At 45.0% G+C, this 17,411-nt stretch overlaps 1 protein-coding gene across 1 annotated transcript in view; it reads left to right on the top strand.

Moving 5' to 3' along the window:
• Positions 1–8,564: 8,564 nt before the first annotated feature.
• Positions 8,565–17,411, top strand: part of CREBL2 (cAMP responsive element binding protein like 2) — a 32,871-nt gene continuing 24,024 nt past the window's right edge. The window contains exon 1 of the mRNA XM_004052748.4: positions 8,565–8,935. Within this exon, the coding sequence (XP_004052796.1) occupies positions 8,921–8,935 (15 nt within the window). The 5' untranslated portion in view covers positions 8,565–8,920. The remainder of the gene's footprint in view (positions 8,936–17,411) is intronic.

The following is a 17,411-nucleotide window of genomic DNA, read 5'->3' on the forward strand; positions in this document are numbered from 1 at the left end:
CTTGAACCTGGGAGGTAGAGGTTGTGTTGAGCCGAGATGCGCCATTGCACTCCAGCCTGGGCAACAAAAGCGAAACTCCGTCTCAAAAAAAAAAAAATGTATATATATATATAAAACATTAGCTACAACAACTATGCCCTCTAACAAAGAACTGTTGTTGGTGACAGAAATAGCATGTTAGGTTAGATTCTAAGTGACAACACCCTTCATTCCTACAAGAGATAATATTCACACGAACATTTTTGGAAACCATTAACTGGTATTATCACTAAAAATTTTATAATTTATCACAAAATATTAGGTGCTATGTTGTTCATGTAACATCGAATTAACCAAAGAATGACATTAACTACCTTCAGATTTAAACAAATGTTTTGGAGAACAATTCTTTGTACAAGCAGAAAGATTTAAAGATAAAGCCTACGATGGAAATCTTTCTATACAGATGAAGGAAGCCTTTTAAAGTTAAAGGAGGCTGGGCACAGTGGCTCAAGCCTGTAATCCCAACATTTTGGGAGGCCAAGGGGGGCAGATCACCTGAGGTTAAGAGTTCAAGACCAGTCTGTCCAACATGGCAAAACCCTGTTTCTACTAAAAATACAGAAATTAGCTGGGCATGGTGGTGGGTGCCTGTACACTTGATCTTAGCCAAAAGGCCGAGAAGCAATAAGGGCGCCTGTAATCCCTGCTACTCGGGAGGCTGAGGCAGGAGAATCGTTTGAACCCGGGAGGTGGGGGTTGCAGTGAGCCGAGATCACACCACTGTACTCCAGCCTGGGCAACAGAGTGAGACTCTGTCTCAAAAAACAACAACAACAAAAAAAAGTCAAAGGAATTGAAAATATGCTTTTATGCTTTAAAATATGTAGATTATATAAGTCAAAAAATAAATATGTGTGACTACTATATGATCCCAAACAGAAAAATCAGAATATCCATAGTATTATAAAGTAAGCCAAAAGAAAGAGATATTTACATCTAGCAATAGACAGTATATAACTTAAAGTCAAGAAATGTTGGGCCAGGCATGGTGGCTCACGCCTGTAATCCCAGCACTTTGGGAGGCTGAGGTGGGTGGATCACCTGAGGTCAGGAGTTCAAGACCAACCTGGCTGGCCAACATGGCGAAACCCTGTCTCTACTAAAAATACAAAAATTAGCCAGGTGTGGTGGCACACACCGGTAATCCCAGCTACTCAGGAGGCTGAGGCAGGAGAATTGCTTGAATCCAGGAGGCAGAGGTTGCAGTGAGCTGAGACCGTGCCACTGTACTCTAGCCTGGGGGACAGAACAAGACTCTGTATCAAAAAAAAAAAAGAAAAAGAAAAAAGAAAAGAAATGTTGTTAGCACTTAAATCCCCATAAATATTTGTGGCTTTTCGAAAATATCTTTATGGTCATAAGTAGGTTTGATAGCATTTCAATAGTAAATTTGCTTGTATTTTTTTCTTAGAAATGGGGAAGATTGAAGCAAAAAATGAAACAGTTAAAGCTATTTATGAAGTAAGAAATGGTTCCCCTGCTACTCTTGTGAAGTTTCCAGGTACCAAAAGCAAACTTCCTCCTAGCGACTCAGGGTTCCAATCTTTTCTCCCTTAAAAATACAAGATCCAGAAGAGGAGCCCTGTCAGATTTCCATTCAACAAAAACGCTGGGCTTACCAACCTTACACTGGAAACAACAAGCTCAAAAGTGGACTCTGAAACTTGCTTTTTAAAAAAAGAGTTTCAAGCGATAAGTGTAACATGTGCTACAGCAAGTTTAGACATCTGCAGGTCTGATGCAGTCATCTCCTGAGGGTTTACCCAACAGACACACACAGTGCCAGGCACCTTTTCTTCTTTAGCAGCAGAAGAAAAATGTGCTCTTTATTGCCAAAAATAAACACTTTTTAAAAGACGACTTCTGTTCCTCAATAAATATCCGTTCCTTTCTATAGTGGATCTCTGGTTTTCTCCAGGCTGCCTAATTAACTGCTTTGGGTGTGTTCCTAACTGGAGACAGTGCTGAGGGGTCAGGGCCAGAGCCTTCATTAAGGAGAAATGAAATACTCCTCCTGTATACGTAGGAGGTGCCCTTGGTCCTGCCGGCCACTGCCACCACCACCAAACTAAATGATCAGGCTCTTGGTGGTGAAGGGGTTCATAACTGCTGGGTAGAGAAAGGAATATTAGGTTTATTGGCAGGGAGGGGACAGCCAGGGTCTAATGCTATTCCCAGAAGGTTACTCTCAAATTAGGGACACCTGGGAATTTGAAGTGTTAGTGGCCCTGGGGAAAGGACTGGAAGGATTTATAAGCCCCTTGAATGAACGCCGTGGCACTCAATCCTAACACCAGAAATCTAAGGTACAACTGAAAATTACTCCTTTTGGACAGAAAGGAACAGAAGGGAGAACTGGTTTTATTTTTTCAGGTTGTTTGTTTTTTGTTTTTTTTTGAGACGGAGTCTCGCTCTGTCGCCCAGGCTGGAGTGCAGTGGCGCAATCTCGGCTCACTGCCAGATCTGCCTCCTGAGTTCATGCCATTCTCCTGCCTCAGCCTCCCAAGTAGCTGGGACTACAGGCGGCTGTCACCACGCCCAGCTAATTTATTGTATTTTTAGTAGAGACGGGGTTTCACCGTGTTAGCCAGGATGGTCTCCATCTCCTGACCTCGTGATCCGCCCGTCTCAGCCTCCCAAAGTGCTGGGATTACAGGGGTGAGCCACCGTGGCTGGCCGAGAATTGTTAAAGAAGGTACCTGACTATACTTTCTTCAGCTCTCTCCTACCTCCCCGACCCTAACCCCCATGGGTATCCAGTGTCTACTTGCTGCTCTTCAAATGCCGAAAGCCCAACCACAGCAATCAGATCTACTCAGATCTTCCCCCTCTTATAACATCCATCCTCCAAAACCATATATTCGTCTTTTCTCCCCCATGTAAACCCCGTGTTAAATTAATATTTAGGGAGCAGGTAAGAGAGAAAGAAGCATATCCATACTAAAGTGTAAATGACTAATAGGGACGCTTGGAAAGCCCTCTCTTACAAAGGGTTGCTCAGTTTTAAACAGTTGCTTATTGGCCAAATAAATACATTTTCTATTATTTCCTCAAATAAGGGCACATTTTATTCTTTCTCACTGGGCGAGGGACGTATATGGCTTAGAAACAGCAACAGTAGGCCAGGCACGGTGGCCTGTAATTCCAGCACTTTGGGAGGCCAAGGCAGGTGGATCACCTGAGGTCGGGAGTTTGAGACCAGGCTGGCCAACATGGTGAAAGCCCGTCTCTACTAAAAATTCAAAAATTAGCTGGGTGTGGTGACACATGTCTGTAATCCCGGCTACTCGGGAGGCTGAGGCAGGAGAATCGCTTGAACCTGGGAGGCAGAGGTTGCAGTGAGTCGAGATCACGCCACTGCACTCCAGCCTGGGCGACAGAGTGAAGACTCCATCTCAAAAAAAAAAAAAAAAAGAAAGAAAGAAACAACAACAGTATTTTAAGTAGAAAAGAGTAAATAGTACAGTATCAAGAACTACTGGTGTTGCATTTGAAGGGAAGCTTTTAGTATGTTGGTGAAGGGGAAGAGGTGAGGGAAAGTTTGAGCTTGGAAGGTTTTAGTTCCTTGAGCTTCATTTTCTCTTCCTTATTTTTATGCTGATTGGGTCTCTTTTTCCTTGTCAACAGACTGCTTCAGTACTTCTTGGCTTTATTTATTTATTTTACTCCTGCTAACAAGCTGGAGGCTGAGTTATGTGCTCAGTCTAAAAATGTTCCTTTTGACTGTTGCCTCTGAACTTTCTAACCAATACAGAGAGTAAATAGGTACTGTGCTGTATGCAAATGTAGGCATATTTGTCCGTGTAGGCCAAAGGAGGGGAGGCATGTTGCAAAATGCCTTTAGAACAAAAACAAACTTTTCCAATAGAATATTTTATAGCCTTTTGAAAATAAGCTAAACTTTTAGAAAACGAAAAGTACAGAGGAAGACTTATCTATAAAATAAATTGGAAAAAACCACACACAAAACAAAACATGACTAATACTTCAACAGTGAGTTCACCTCAAGTATTTCATGAATTTCACATGACCCACCCACTTTTTCTCTGTACCTCTGAGGATTACCATATTAGCAGCAATAATACTCTTTTGTTCAAGTGCCAGATTTACATATCAACGTAGCCATGGCATTCCTGAATGTAGAATATTGTACTGCTCGCCTCGTTTGTGGTTTCTATAATAAGGTTAATTTTTGTTCCCTTACCCTCCTCACTTAATCTCATGCCACCCCCTACCTTTCTTCAATTAGTGGTTTGTTTTTTACTTTGAATAGTTTTTCTCCTTTCCTTTCTCAGTCTCTGTGTCATGATTTGAACTATCCTCAAATTCACTGTACAAACCATGCTGCATTTAAAACTTTTTATCACCCAGCCATGGATGATCAATTCTTTGAAAAGACAAGCCAAAGACAGAGAAGTTATGAATGGGCATTTCTAGGATGACTCTAGGATACCTTCTTCCCCAAGTTTAGGATGTGTGGTAAGATGGGTCAGAAGTTACCATGGTAGATTTCATGGCCATCTTTGTCTTTTTTTTTTGAGATGGAGTCTCGCTCTGTCACCCAGGCTGGAGTGCAGTAGTGCAATCTCGGCTCACTGCAAGCTCCGCCTCCTGGGTTCACGCCATTCTCCTGCCTCAGCCTCCCGAGTAGCTGGGACTACAGGGGACTGCCACCATGCCTGGCTAATTTTTTGTATTTTTACTAGAGATGGGGTTCACCGTGTTAGCCAGGATGGTCTTGATCTCCTGACCTCATGATCTGCCTGCCTCAGCCTCCCAAAATGCTGGGATTACAGGCGTGAGCCACCACACCCGGCCCATCTTTGTCTTTTTCTTGGTAGGCCTTTAAAAAAAATTATTGCTATTTCTAGATTTTATTGGAGATGGATCTAGCAAAAATTTCCAGAATTGCATCACACATTTTTAATTTCCAATGGATGTTTGGAAAGGGTTGGACAGTTTTAAAATTTTTCAGACTCAAACATGTCAAACTGGCCAGGTGCAGTGGCTCACACCTGTAATCCCAACACTTTGGGAGGCCAAGGTGGGCCGATCACCTGAGGTTAGGAGATTGAGACCATCCTGGCCAACATGGTGAAACCCTGTCTCTACTAAAAATACAAAAATTAGCTGGGCATGGTGGCACATGCCTATGATCCCAGCTACTTGGGAGGCTGAGGTAGGAGGATTGCTTGAACCCGGGAGGCAGAGGTTGCAGTGAGCTGAGATCATGCCACTGCACTCCAGCCTGGCAACAGAGCTAGACTCCACCTCAAAAAAGAAAAAAAAATAGTGTCAAACTAAATGGAAAGTCAGCTGGGGCCTAACAAGCTATTTTAATGAGCATTCTTTCTCTGTGATGTTCCCCAGGGGATATGAGCCCAAGAAAACCCATGTGGCCCAGGGAGTAACATGATCATCTTGGCTCTGTTTAGACACCTGTGCCCAGCGGTGAGGGGACCAGGAGGCAGACAGATAGATGAGGGCATGGAGGCATGCAGACCCATTAGGAGTGGGTGTGCACCATGCTACTTAGAAAGTTACTACAAGAAACTCCATAGCAGTGACAGAGGCTTGATGCAACATAGGCCAACAGTGCCTCTATGTGGGGTGTCTGAGAGTATATGAAATGTGTTTGTGACTGTTGGGGAGGGAGTGAAGAGAGGAGAAATGTATGTGTTTTTTAAAGGAATTGCATGCCTTGGAGGTTCCTTTTGAAGAAGATGATATAGGAAAAAAAGATTGAGAACCATAGATATAGAACACACCCAGGATGCTGAGAGCACATTCTTCCCCTAACCATTTAAAAAACACTTTGCTGTGTTTGCTCTTCTAATCAGTCTGATGCGCAGCTTTCCCTGCCCACAAGTTTTACATCCTCTTACCTTCAACTTATCACCACATAGATATTAAACTTGATGTGTATTATTTTTTACCAGATGCTTTGTTTAGTGAATGATCTAAGTTTTCTGTATGTCACCTCCTGGATATAAAGTCCTTGAGGATTTACACTGTACTTTTAGAAGTTAATACACCTACTGGGTGCAGTGGCTCACGCCTGTAATTCCAGCACTTTGGGAGGCCAAGGCGGGCGGATCACGAGGTCAGGAGATAGAGACCATCCTAGATAACACGGTGAAACCCAGTCTGTACTAAAAATACAAAAATTAGCTGGGCGTGGTGGTGGGCGCCTGTAGTCCCAGCTACTCGGGAGGCTGAGGCAGGAGAATGGCATGAACCTGGGAGGCAGAGGCTGTAGTGAGCCGAGATTGCACCACTACACTCCAGCCTGGGTGACAGAGCGAAACTCTGTCTCAAAAAAAAAAAAAAAGTTGCATGGGACACACTTTCCTAAAAGAGTATTTGCGGTTTGTCTGAAATTCGAATGTAATTGGGTATTCTGTGTCTATATTGCTAAATCTGAGAACTCTACCTCAGTTGGATTTTGCAAGGGTTGACAAAGCACTTTGTGAGTCTTTGAAAAGGTGTGAGCCAAAGGGCTCTTCGGGAGCAGCATTGACAAATATGCAATCTTTGTCAAGTTCTCAAAGGCCCGAGGTAGGCCAAAACAAAAACAACAGTAAAAACAAGCTCACTGACTTTATTAAATGAGGACACAGCCAGTTATTTTAAAAATAACTTTATTGAGATATAATCCACTCATTTAAAGTGGTTTAACTACAGTTAAACTACAATTTGGTGGTTTTTAATATATTCACAGGGTGTGCAACCATCACCAAAATCAATTTTAGATCATTTTTTCTTTTCTTTTTTTTTTTTTTTTGAGTCGGAGTTTCGCTCTTGTTGCTCAGGCTGGAGTGCAATGGCACAGTCTCAACTCACTGCAACCTCCACCTCCTGGGTTTAAGCCATTCTCCTGCCTCAGCCTCCCACGTAGCTGGGATTACAGGTATGCTCCCCCAGGCCCGGCCAACTTTGTATTTTTAGTAGAGATGGGTTTCTCCATGTTGGTCAGGCTGGTCTCGAACTCCTGACCTCAGGTGATCAGCCCACCACGGCCTCCCAAAGTGCTGGGATTACAGGCGTGAGCCACCATGCCCGGCTGAATTTTAGATCATTTTCATCACCTCAAAAAGAAACCCAGTACTCATTAACCGTCACTCTCCTTTCCAGGATCCCTCCATCCCTGCCATTCTTCAACCCTAGCCCTTGGCAACCACTAATGGATTTTTTGGTCTATTTAGATGTGCCTGTTCCAGACACTTCATTATAAATGGAATCATACAATATGTGGCCTATTGTGTCTGGCTTCTTTCACTTCACATAAAGTTTTCAAGGTTCAGACATATTGAAGTGTGTATATGCCTTCATTTTTTTTCATTGCTGAATAATATTTCTTTCCTTTTTTTTTGAGACAGAGTCTTGCTCTGTTGCCCAGGCTGGAGTGCCGTGATCACAGCTCACTTCAGCCTCCAACTCCAGGGCTCAAACGATCCTCCCACCTGGGCCTCCCGAGTGGCTAGGACTACAAGCACCACCACCACACCCAACTAATTTTTAAATTTTTTGTAACACACCCAACTAATTTTTAATTTTTTTTGTAGAGACTGAATCTTACTATATGGGTCTTCTTCCTTCTTCTTTCTTCTTCCTTCTTCTCCTTCTTCCTTCGTAGTTCTTCTTCCTTCTTTCATTCTTCTTCTTCTTTTTTTTTTTTTTTTAAATACAGTGTCTGGCTCTGTCGCCCAGGCTGGAGTGCAGTGGTGCAATCTTGGCTTATTGCAGCCTCTGCCTCCCAAGCCCAAGTGATCCTTTCATGTCAGCCTCCCCAGTAACTGGGATTACAGGCATGTGCCACCACACTCGACTAATTTTTGTATTTTTTTGTAGAGACAGGTTTTGCTATGTTGCCCAGGCTGGTCTCGAACTCTTGGGCTAAAGCAATCCTCCCGCCTCGGCCTCCCAAAGTGCTGGGATTACAGGCGTGACCCACCACCCCTGGCCAGTATTTCTTAATTTGTATAGTCCACACTGGTTTATCCATTCATCCAGTAAAGGACATTTGCGTTGTTTCCACTTTTTGACTATTATGAATAATGCTGCTAGGAAAGAACATTTATATACAAGTTTTTGTGTAGTCACTCGTTTTAATTTCTCTTGGGTATGGGAGTGGCCAATATTCTGAGGAACTGCCAAATTTCTTCCCAAAGTAGCTGCACTATTTTACATTCTTAGTTTTTGTTTTTCTTTTTTTTTAAAATAAAGAACCTTTAGGGTTTCCTCAGCGTCCCAGAGGAGGGCCTGCTTCCGGCACCCCGCCTTCAGGGCTGCCTCCGCAGAGCACCAAACTCCCGTCCCCGCCATTCCAGGCCCTGGCACTTAGGAGCCAAAACTTCAGGTCAGGCGCACTTTGGGCCTTCAGCCCAGCCCCGCCTCCTCAGCGCTAGCTAGTAGGCAAAAGGAAAACAGCTGCCCCTTAATGAGGCTATGTGGACATTGTAGTTTTTTTTCCAGTCAGTAGCGCAGAGACTGTGATAAGAAAAAATCACAATTCCCAGAATGCCGCGGTGCTACGGCAGCCGAAGGGGCCATTCCGTGTACAGCGCTCCCGCCCACTCTCCGGTCTCGGCGGCTCTCCAGAGCGTCTGTAAACACCCAGAGACTGTCATGGAGGGGGAGGAGGAGGCGGCGGCGGCGAAGGGAGGCGTTTGGGGCCGCCTCCAGGGTCCGCTTTGCCATTCCTGAACTGGTCCCTCGTCCCCGTGACTCTGGCATCAGGGAAGCGAACTGTTAGGCGAGAGGAGGAGGCAGCCAGAACCATATCCCCTTCTTCCTCGGGGCGGGGGCCGGGCCAGGCCGGCTGAGCCGGGGAGGGCTCCGGGAGGGAGTGCCTGGCCAGGCCGGCCTGTCTGCCGCGATGGATGACAGTAAGGTAAGTCTTGTGGTTTGCACGCGCCGCCGCCTTCTTGTCGCTCAATGCTAGTCCCGCGGCTGAACCTCCGCTATGTAGTCCACGCCAACACCCAAGAGACACCTGCCTAAAACATCCCTGCGCCTCTCCAGTCCACTGCCCGATGGTACCCAGCCAGGAAATCAGGGAACACCGGGGCTGCGTTTTTCCAGGAAGGGCCCTCTCTGGAAATTTTTCACTCACAGGGCGTTTGCTAGCTTTCCAGGTAGTGCAACCCCTAGTCCTTAACTTGCCTGTCGAGATAAGAAACTACTGTACTTTTTCTTCTTGCACTGTTTTGCTGCCTCCTCTCTCCAGTTTGGAGACTTTAGTGCACGCTGAACCAGCCTTATTCCACTTGACGATTCCCCTTCTCTCAGGCTCCCTTACTCAATGCCCCATTCATATAATCAGTTCATTCCCTCTCTGAGCTATTTCCTGTGGTTGGTTGGAACACCGCTAAGCTCCTGTTGCTATTTGGCCAGTGTGGAGTTTAACCTCCACTAGAAAGCCTTCTCTAAAAAAATACTGATTTTCCTCTTGTTAACCTTAATAGCCCATCACCATCCAATTTCCCTGTCCAAATCACTTACTTTATGATTATAAAATAATAGATAATGTTCATTATTGGTTAATCCAAATAGTTTATCTATGTATAGCCTTTTTGTCTTTATTTATTAATTGAGACGGAGTTTCGCTCTTGTCGCCCAGGCTGGAGTGCAATGGCGCGATCTCGGCTCACCACAACCTCCGTCTCCCGGGTTCAAGCGATTCTCCTGCCTCAGCCTCCCGAGCAGCTGGGATTACAGGCATGCACCACCATGCCCGGCTAATTTTGTATTTTTGGTAGAGATGGGGTTTCTCCATGTTGGTCAGGCTGGTCTCGAACTCCCAATCTCAGGTGTCCACTCGCCTCGGCCTCCCAAAGTGCTGGGATTACAGGCGTGAGCCACTGCGCCTGGCCGCCTTTCTCTCTTTACATCTACCCACATTAGTGTTTAGTTTTATTTCCTGAAGATAGGGATGGTCAGGGATTTGTTTATTGATGTTTCAGGTTGTTTTGGAATTGGACTTTTTTATTTTAAGGAATCAGACTTCTAAAATTTGCCAGTTTTTAAAGTAAAAACCGTCCTTCTTTGTGCTTCTCAGCGTCTTATGTTTCACAGTCTTTGGCATACTCTTTACGATAGCTTTGTCCTTTGTTTGGGTGTCTTTTTTTGCTGCTGCTGCAGTTTTTGTTTCACATATACTCAGAGAGAGATTCAAAATATTTCCAACTTCTCAGTGTTCCTTGTTTTATTCTTTCCTTCTTGTTTTCTCTTCCTCTTCATGTAGAAGGCTGTGAGGAAGTGACAGATGGAAGGGAAAGCCCAGTGCAGTACTCTGGAATTGTTACTCACCTAGAGGAACGGATTGCTTGTGAAGTAGTAAACCCCTCTTAATAGGAAGTGGTATTTCCAAGACAGAAGGGGGGCGAGTTTCAGGAAGCTATCAGCTCATAAGAGTGCTTAATATGCTCAGTACACACATTAATTCCCTTGACAAGAATCTTGCCCTTGTTTGTTTACAACAATGCAACAGAATGCGGGATAACATTGTAGACTCTTCAGTTTTACCATAGTAACATTCGTGGCGTATGATATTGGGGAAGTGGTATTTCCAAGACAGAAGGGTAGCGTTCTAAAAGTTTTCCAGAAAAATCAGCAAGTAATTTTTTTTTTTTTTTTTTGCTTTGAATTTTTCTTTGGGGAGGGGACATCACACTTCTTTCTTTTTTCTTTTTTTTTTTTTTTTTTTTGAGACGGAGTCTCCGCTGTATCGCCCAGGCTGGAGTACAGTGGCACGATCTCGGCTCACTGCCGAGAATTGCTCTTGGGTTCAAGCAATTCTCCTGCCTCAGCCTCCTGAGTAGCTGGGACTCCAGGCGTGTGCCACCACATCCAGCTAAATTTTTATTTTTCGTAGAGACAGGGTTTCACCATGTTGATCAGGCTGGTCTCAAACTCGAGTGACCTCAGGTAATCCGCCCACCTCGGCCTCCCAAAGTGTTAGGAATACAGGTGTGAGCCACTGCGCCCGGCCAGGACATCACACTTCTACTCAATGAAGATAAACGTTTTTACACCTTTTGTCTTTTTTACCCCTATTATGCCATGAATTCATAGGGAATAAGTTCTAGTAGCTCAGGCTGTTTTCCACTGGTGGAGTAGGCTTGTGCTTCAATTGAACCCAGGTACCTTTCTTATTTAGTTTCCTTTTTTTTTTGAAATGGGGTCTTGCACTGTTGCCCAGGCTGGAGTGCGTTGGTGTGATCACAACTCACTGCAGCCTTGAACTCCTGGGCTCAAAGCAATCCTCCACCTCAGCCTCCCAAGTGGCTGGGACTACAGGAATGCACATCCATTCCTAGCTAATTTTTTGCAGAGATGAGGGTCTCACTGGCTTCTTTTTCTGATCATTTTCCTTCACACGTTTCTGGAAGCTGTCAGCTCTTAGGAGTACTTAATATGCTCAATATACACATTAATTCTCTTGGCAAGAATCTTTCCCTTTTTTGTTTACAACAATGCCAACAGAATGCTGGGTAACATTGTAGACTCTTCCAGTTTTGCCATAGTAAGATTTGTAGGGCATTAGTTTTTTTTTTTTTTTTGAGATGGAGTCTCTCTCTGTCCCCCAGGCTGGAGTGCAGTGGCGCGATCTCAGCTCACTGCAAGCTCTGCCTCCTGGATTTAAGCGATTCTCCAGCCCCAGTCTCCCGAGTAGATGTGATTACAGGCATGGGCCACCATGTCCGGCTGATTTTTTTTTGAGACAGGGTCTTGCTCAGTCGCCCAGGCTTGATGCAGTGGCGCAGTCTTGGTTCACTATAAACTCCGCCTCCCGGGTTCAAGTGATTCTCCTGCGTCAGCCTCCTGAGTAGCTGGGATTACAGGTGCGTGCCACCACAACCGATTAATTTTTGTATTTTTCTTAGAGATAGGGTTTATTAGAGCCTGCCATGTTGGCCAGGCTGACAGGGTTTTGCCATGTTGGCCAGGCTGTCTCGAACTCCTGGCCTCAAGTGATCCGGCCACCTCGGCCTCCCGAAGTGCTGAGATTACAGGTATGAGCACTGCACCTGGCCAACTTTTTGCATTTTTTTTTTTTTTTAACAGAGACAGGATTTCATCATGTTGGCCAGGCTGGTCTGGAACTCCTGACCTCAGGTGATCTGTGTAAGGGATTCCCTTTTAAATAGTCCCCATTCCATTGATGTCTAAAATATCAACCTTTTTTTTTTTTTTCTTTGAGACGGAGTCTTGCTCTGTCACCAGGTTGTAGTGCAGTGGTGTGATCTTGGCTCACTGCAACCTCTGACTCCCTGGTTCAAGCAATTCTCCTGTCTCAGCCTCTGAGCAGGGATTACAGGTGTGTGCCACCATGCCCAGCTAATTTTTGTATTTTTAGTAGAGCTGGGGCTTCACTATGTTGGCCAGGATGGTCTCAGACTCCTGACCTCGTGATCCGCCCACCTCGGCCTCCCAAAGTGCTGGGATTACAGGCATGAGCCACCGCACCCGGCTACAATATCACCTTTCTTGTAGGTTTCCATGTATGTGGCCGAAGGAACAACTCCATGTGTTCTAAAAGGCCTGGAGAACATCTGTTGGTGCCTTTTCTCTTTGCCTTTGTGTTAATCATTTTGGTGAATTACTGGAAGATGGCAGTTCCAGCCAAAAGGCAGAAATAATATTTCATAAAAGTCTTTGCTAGCTTGATCTTTCAGTGTTAATTTTGAAATTAAATGTTAACACTGTATCCATTATCTTGATGAGAAAATAATACTAATGTTATGGGTATTTAAGGATGGTAGAAGAACATACTGTTCTTTATTTTTCCTAACTTGAGATTCAGAATATATTCTTTCTGATTTTCAGTTTTTTCCTTTTCAGACCTTTGAAACATTTAACAACTTTCTGAAAGTCTTCAATAATTTCAAATAAGTCAAAGAAAAATACATAGGATTTTGGGCTACTTAGCTATAAGATCATATAAAGGTTATTTCTAAAACTAGCAATCTGGTGGGGTGAAGGAAGGTTCAAAATGTCATTGTTTAGCCTAAAAGAGTGAAGTTAAAATTTGAGGGCAAGCTATCCGTGAATTACTTCCTAAAGGATACACAGGTAAGCACAGTGAATTTGATTCTCACTCTTTATTAATTCATGGTTTTTATAAGTACTTAGAAACCAGCAGCTTTAAAAACCTTAGTGAGCATCAAAAAGAAAATTCATTTAAATGCCTCTGGATGGAGAGTGCCTCTGGAATACTCTACTTGCACTTTGAATGCATGTTGTAGTTGTAGATGAGTAATATTTACATGTCATGTATAATACTGGACTCTCCTTCAACAGTCAGGCAGTGTGAAACTGTCCTTATGTAAGGCTTTGGCAGCTCCCAGCCCTGTGTTTTCTGTGCCCTAGTTATAATCCCACAAAATTGTACTGTCCTCCTAGTATATACAGATATACACACAAAACACACTTTTCCCTCACATTCTGTATGAGTCACACTCTCTCGTCCCATTTTCCTCAGTGTAAGGGAAGACGAGGATTCGGGTTTGGAAGTATGGTGGCTGTGCCCGTGAGAGCATAAAGGATGATAAACTGGCTGACAGCAAGACCAGGGCAACAGGAAGAAGACAGAGTAGGCAGGAACAGCAGTTATAGAGAGGTAGTATTTGAGTGAGTAGGTCAGGAAACATGATGATGATAATGTGAGGGCCTCCCTTTATAAAGATTTTGTATTCTGAGTTGTTTTTACCAGTGGTGATAAATGAGTTTGCTGCGAGTTCTCCACACTCTGCCATCTAGCTGGCTGGAGTGAGAGCAGGACAGATTTGAATGGGGAATAGCTTTGCCTCCCAAGTTTCTAGCAGTGTGCCTAATACAGCATAAAGTACTCATTTATAGAGATTGAATTGAATTGAATCAGGGTGACATTAAGGAGATTGCCCTGATGTACTCGGGCTTTATTAATCAGTGTGCTCCAGCTGAGCAAACCAGCCAGCACATACTTACAATGGCAAATGAGAGAAATAAAGCAAGAGACAGATTTGGCATCTCTAAAGTGGGGGTTTAGGAAAGTGTTAAGTAGCAGAGCTCAAATACTGAGTAGATCTCCTACTAGGCTAGTTGGGAAGGAAAAAATCTTGGCTAATTTATTTAACTTTTTTGAGCTTCCATTTCCTTATCTGTTAAATGTGGCCAATAGGTGAGGCCTTGGTGAAGATTAGGGTTGATACATTTAAAGCCCTAGTACAGACTCTGACACATAGTAGGCTCTCAAAACACGTTATCGTTATTATATTACCTAACAGTGATTCCTTGGGCCTTACTACGGTGTAGTAGGTCCCTGAGATACTCATTTTAGTAATTCTTTTTTTTTTTTTTTTTTTTTTTTTTTTTATTTATTGATCATTCTTCGGTGTTTCTCGGAGAGGGGGATTTGGCAGGGTCATAGGACAATAGTGGAGAGAAGGTCAGCAGATAAACAGGTGAACAAAGGTCTCTGGTTTTCCTAGGTAGAGGTCCCTGCGGCCTTCCGCTGTGTTTGTGTCCCTGGGTACTTGAGATTAGGGAGTGGTGATGACTCTTAACGAGCATGCTGCCTTCTAGCATCTGTTTAACAAAGCACATCTTGCACTGCCCTTAATCCATTTAACCCTGAGTGGACACAGCACATGTTTCAGAGAGCACAGGGTTGGGGGTAAGGTTACAGATTAACAGCATCCCAAGGCAGAAGAATTTTTCTTAGTACAGAACAAAATGGAGTCTCCTATGTCTACTTCATTTTACACAGACACAGTAACAATCTGATCTCTCTTTCTTTTCCCCACATTTTCCCCTTTTCTATTCGACAAAACCGCCATCGTCATCATGGCCCATTCTCAATGAGCTGTTGGGTACACCTCCCAGACGGGGCGGCTGCCGGGCGGAGACGATCCTCACTTCCCAGATGGGGCGGCTGCCGGGCGGAGACGCGCCTCACTTCCCAGACGGGGTGGCTGCCGGGCGGAGGGGCTCCTCACTTCTCAGACGGGGCAGCCGGGCAGAGACGCTCCTCACCTCCCAGACGGGGTGGCGGTGGGGCAGAGACACTCCTCAGATCCCAGATGGGGTCGAGGCGGGGCAGAGGCGCTCCCCACATCTCAGACATTGGGCGTCCGGGCAGAGACGCTCCTCACTTCCAAGACGGGATGGCGGCCGGGAAGAGGCGCTCCTCACTTCCCAGAGTGGGCGGCCGGGCAGAGGGGCTCCTCACATCCCAGACGATGGGCAGCCAGGCAGAGATGCTCCTCACTTCCCAGGCGGGGTGGCGGCCGGGCAGAGGCTGCAGTCTCGGCACTTTGGGAGGCCAAGGCAGGCGGCTGGGAGGTGGAGGTTGTAGCGAGCCGATATCACGGCACTGCACTCCAGCCTGGGCAACATTGAGCACTGAGTGAAGGAGCCTCCGTCTGCAATCCCGGCACCTCGGGAGGCCCAGGCGGGCAGATCACTCGCGGTCAGGAGCTGGAGACCAGCCCGGCCAGCCCGGCCAACACAGCGAAACCCCGTCTCCACCAAAAAATACAAAAACCAGTCAGGCGTGGCAGCGCGCGCCTGCAATCCCAGGCACTCGGCAGGCTGAGGCAGGAGAATCAGGCAGGGAGGTTGCAGTGAGCCGAGATGGCGGCAGTACAGTCCAGCCTGGGCTGGGCATCAGAGGGAGACTGTGGAAAGTGGGAGACGGGAGAGGGAGAGGGAGAGGAGGGAGAGGGAGAGGGATCATTTTAGTAATTCTTAAGTATATGCTGTTGTATAAGATTTGTAACACCTACACTACCCTTTGCTCCAGACTATGCTCCAGATGGGACAGGGGCAGTGGGGTGGGACATAAAATGAACTTAAGCTCTGTCATTAAGTTAGATAGTGTGAGAAAGGTAGTCTCCTGAGGCCACCTCCATGTTTACCACTAGGAAAAAGTGCTTGTTTTTATGAAAATTTCTTTTTGGCCAGGTGTGGTGTCTCATGCCTGTAATCCCAGCACTTTGAGAGGCCAAGGTGGGTGGATTGAGTTCAGGAGTTCAAGATCAGCATGCGCAACATGGCGAAACCCCATCTCTTCAAAAAATATAAAAAATTATCCAGGCGTGGTGGTATGCAGCTGTAATCCCAGCTACTCAGGAGGGAGGCTGAGGCACAAGAATCGCATAAGCCCAGGAGGTGGAGGTTGCTGTGAGCCGAGATCACACCACCGCACTCCAGCCTGGGCAATGGAGCCAGACTGTCTCAAAGAAAAAAGAAAAAGGAAAGTTTCTTCTCCCTTGACCTGCTGCATTCAGTTAGAAAATAGAAATGTGTTATTTTCAGAGGCTTTGATCATAGATAGAAGGTTCTTATTTTTTATTTTATGTTGGACTTTATTGAATGAACACATAAATAAATTGAAATATCCTAAGGCGTCAAGATCCAGTTGAGGGACTGATGCAGGAGTGGGCCAGCTACTGGCTGCAGCATGCCAATGTGAGCTGCCATTTCCCTCCACACTTCTTTTCTACCTTGTGTTCTACGTGATTATCTGGAAATGAGGTTTCTTACACTTTTCTTACCCTTTTAACCCCCTCCCTCTGCCAAAGTCTTCTGATTCTTTCCAGTTCTGAGTAGTGCTGGTTCTCAAAAAAATTTTAATTTGGCAAAAAAATCTCTTTGACATTCCCTCATTTATCCTTTGGCTCCTTAACCATCCTCTGCTGCAGTTGGAGCTACCTTCCTTGGGCCGTGCCTTATAGCCCAGACATTTTCTGCTTTTCCTGTCCTCTTACTCACATCAACACTTTCTAGAAGACCAAGACCAAAGAGCCATGTCGTCTATTAAACAAATCTCTGACAGTAGACATTAATGTGCTTGCTTTCTTTTCTTTTCTTTTTCTTTTTTTTTTTTGAGACGGTCTCACTCTGTCACCCAGGCTGGGCACAGTGGTGCAATCATGGTTCACTGCAGCCTCCACCTCCCTGGCTCAAGTGATCCTCCCACTTCAGTCTCTGGAATAGCTGGGATCACAGGCGCCTACCACCATGCCTGACTAATTTAAACATATTTTTTGTAGAGACAGCCTGTGTTGTCCAGGCTGGTTTCAGACTCCCAAGCTCAAGCAATCTGCCCGCCTCTGCCTCCCAAAGTGCTGAGATTACGGACATGAGCCACCATGCCCGGCCGCCTTCCTTTCTTGTCTAGGTTACATGCACATTTCAACTTGAGTACCTCTACAGATAATTCAGAAACCAAGGAGTAATTTAAATACCACAGAAACCAGTTGAAATCTAAGTTTAAATAACCTTAATCTAAGTTTAATCTAAGTTTAAATAACCTTATTCAGAATGTTTTGTCCTCTTAAGATTTTCAGAAAAGTTTATTTATTAATTCATTCAACATTTGT

The sequence above is a fragment of the Gorilla gorilla genome, chromosome 10, assembly GCF_029281585.2.
Source record: "Gorilla gorilla gorilla isolate KB3781 chromosome 10, NHGRI_mGorGor1-v2.1_pri, whole genome shotgun sequence".
NCBI lineage: Eukaryota > Metazoa > Chordata > Mammalia > Primates > Hominidae > Gorilla > Gorilla gorilla.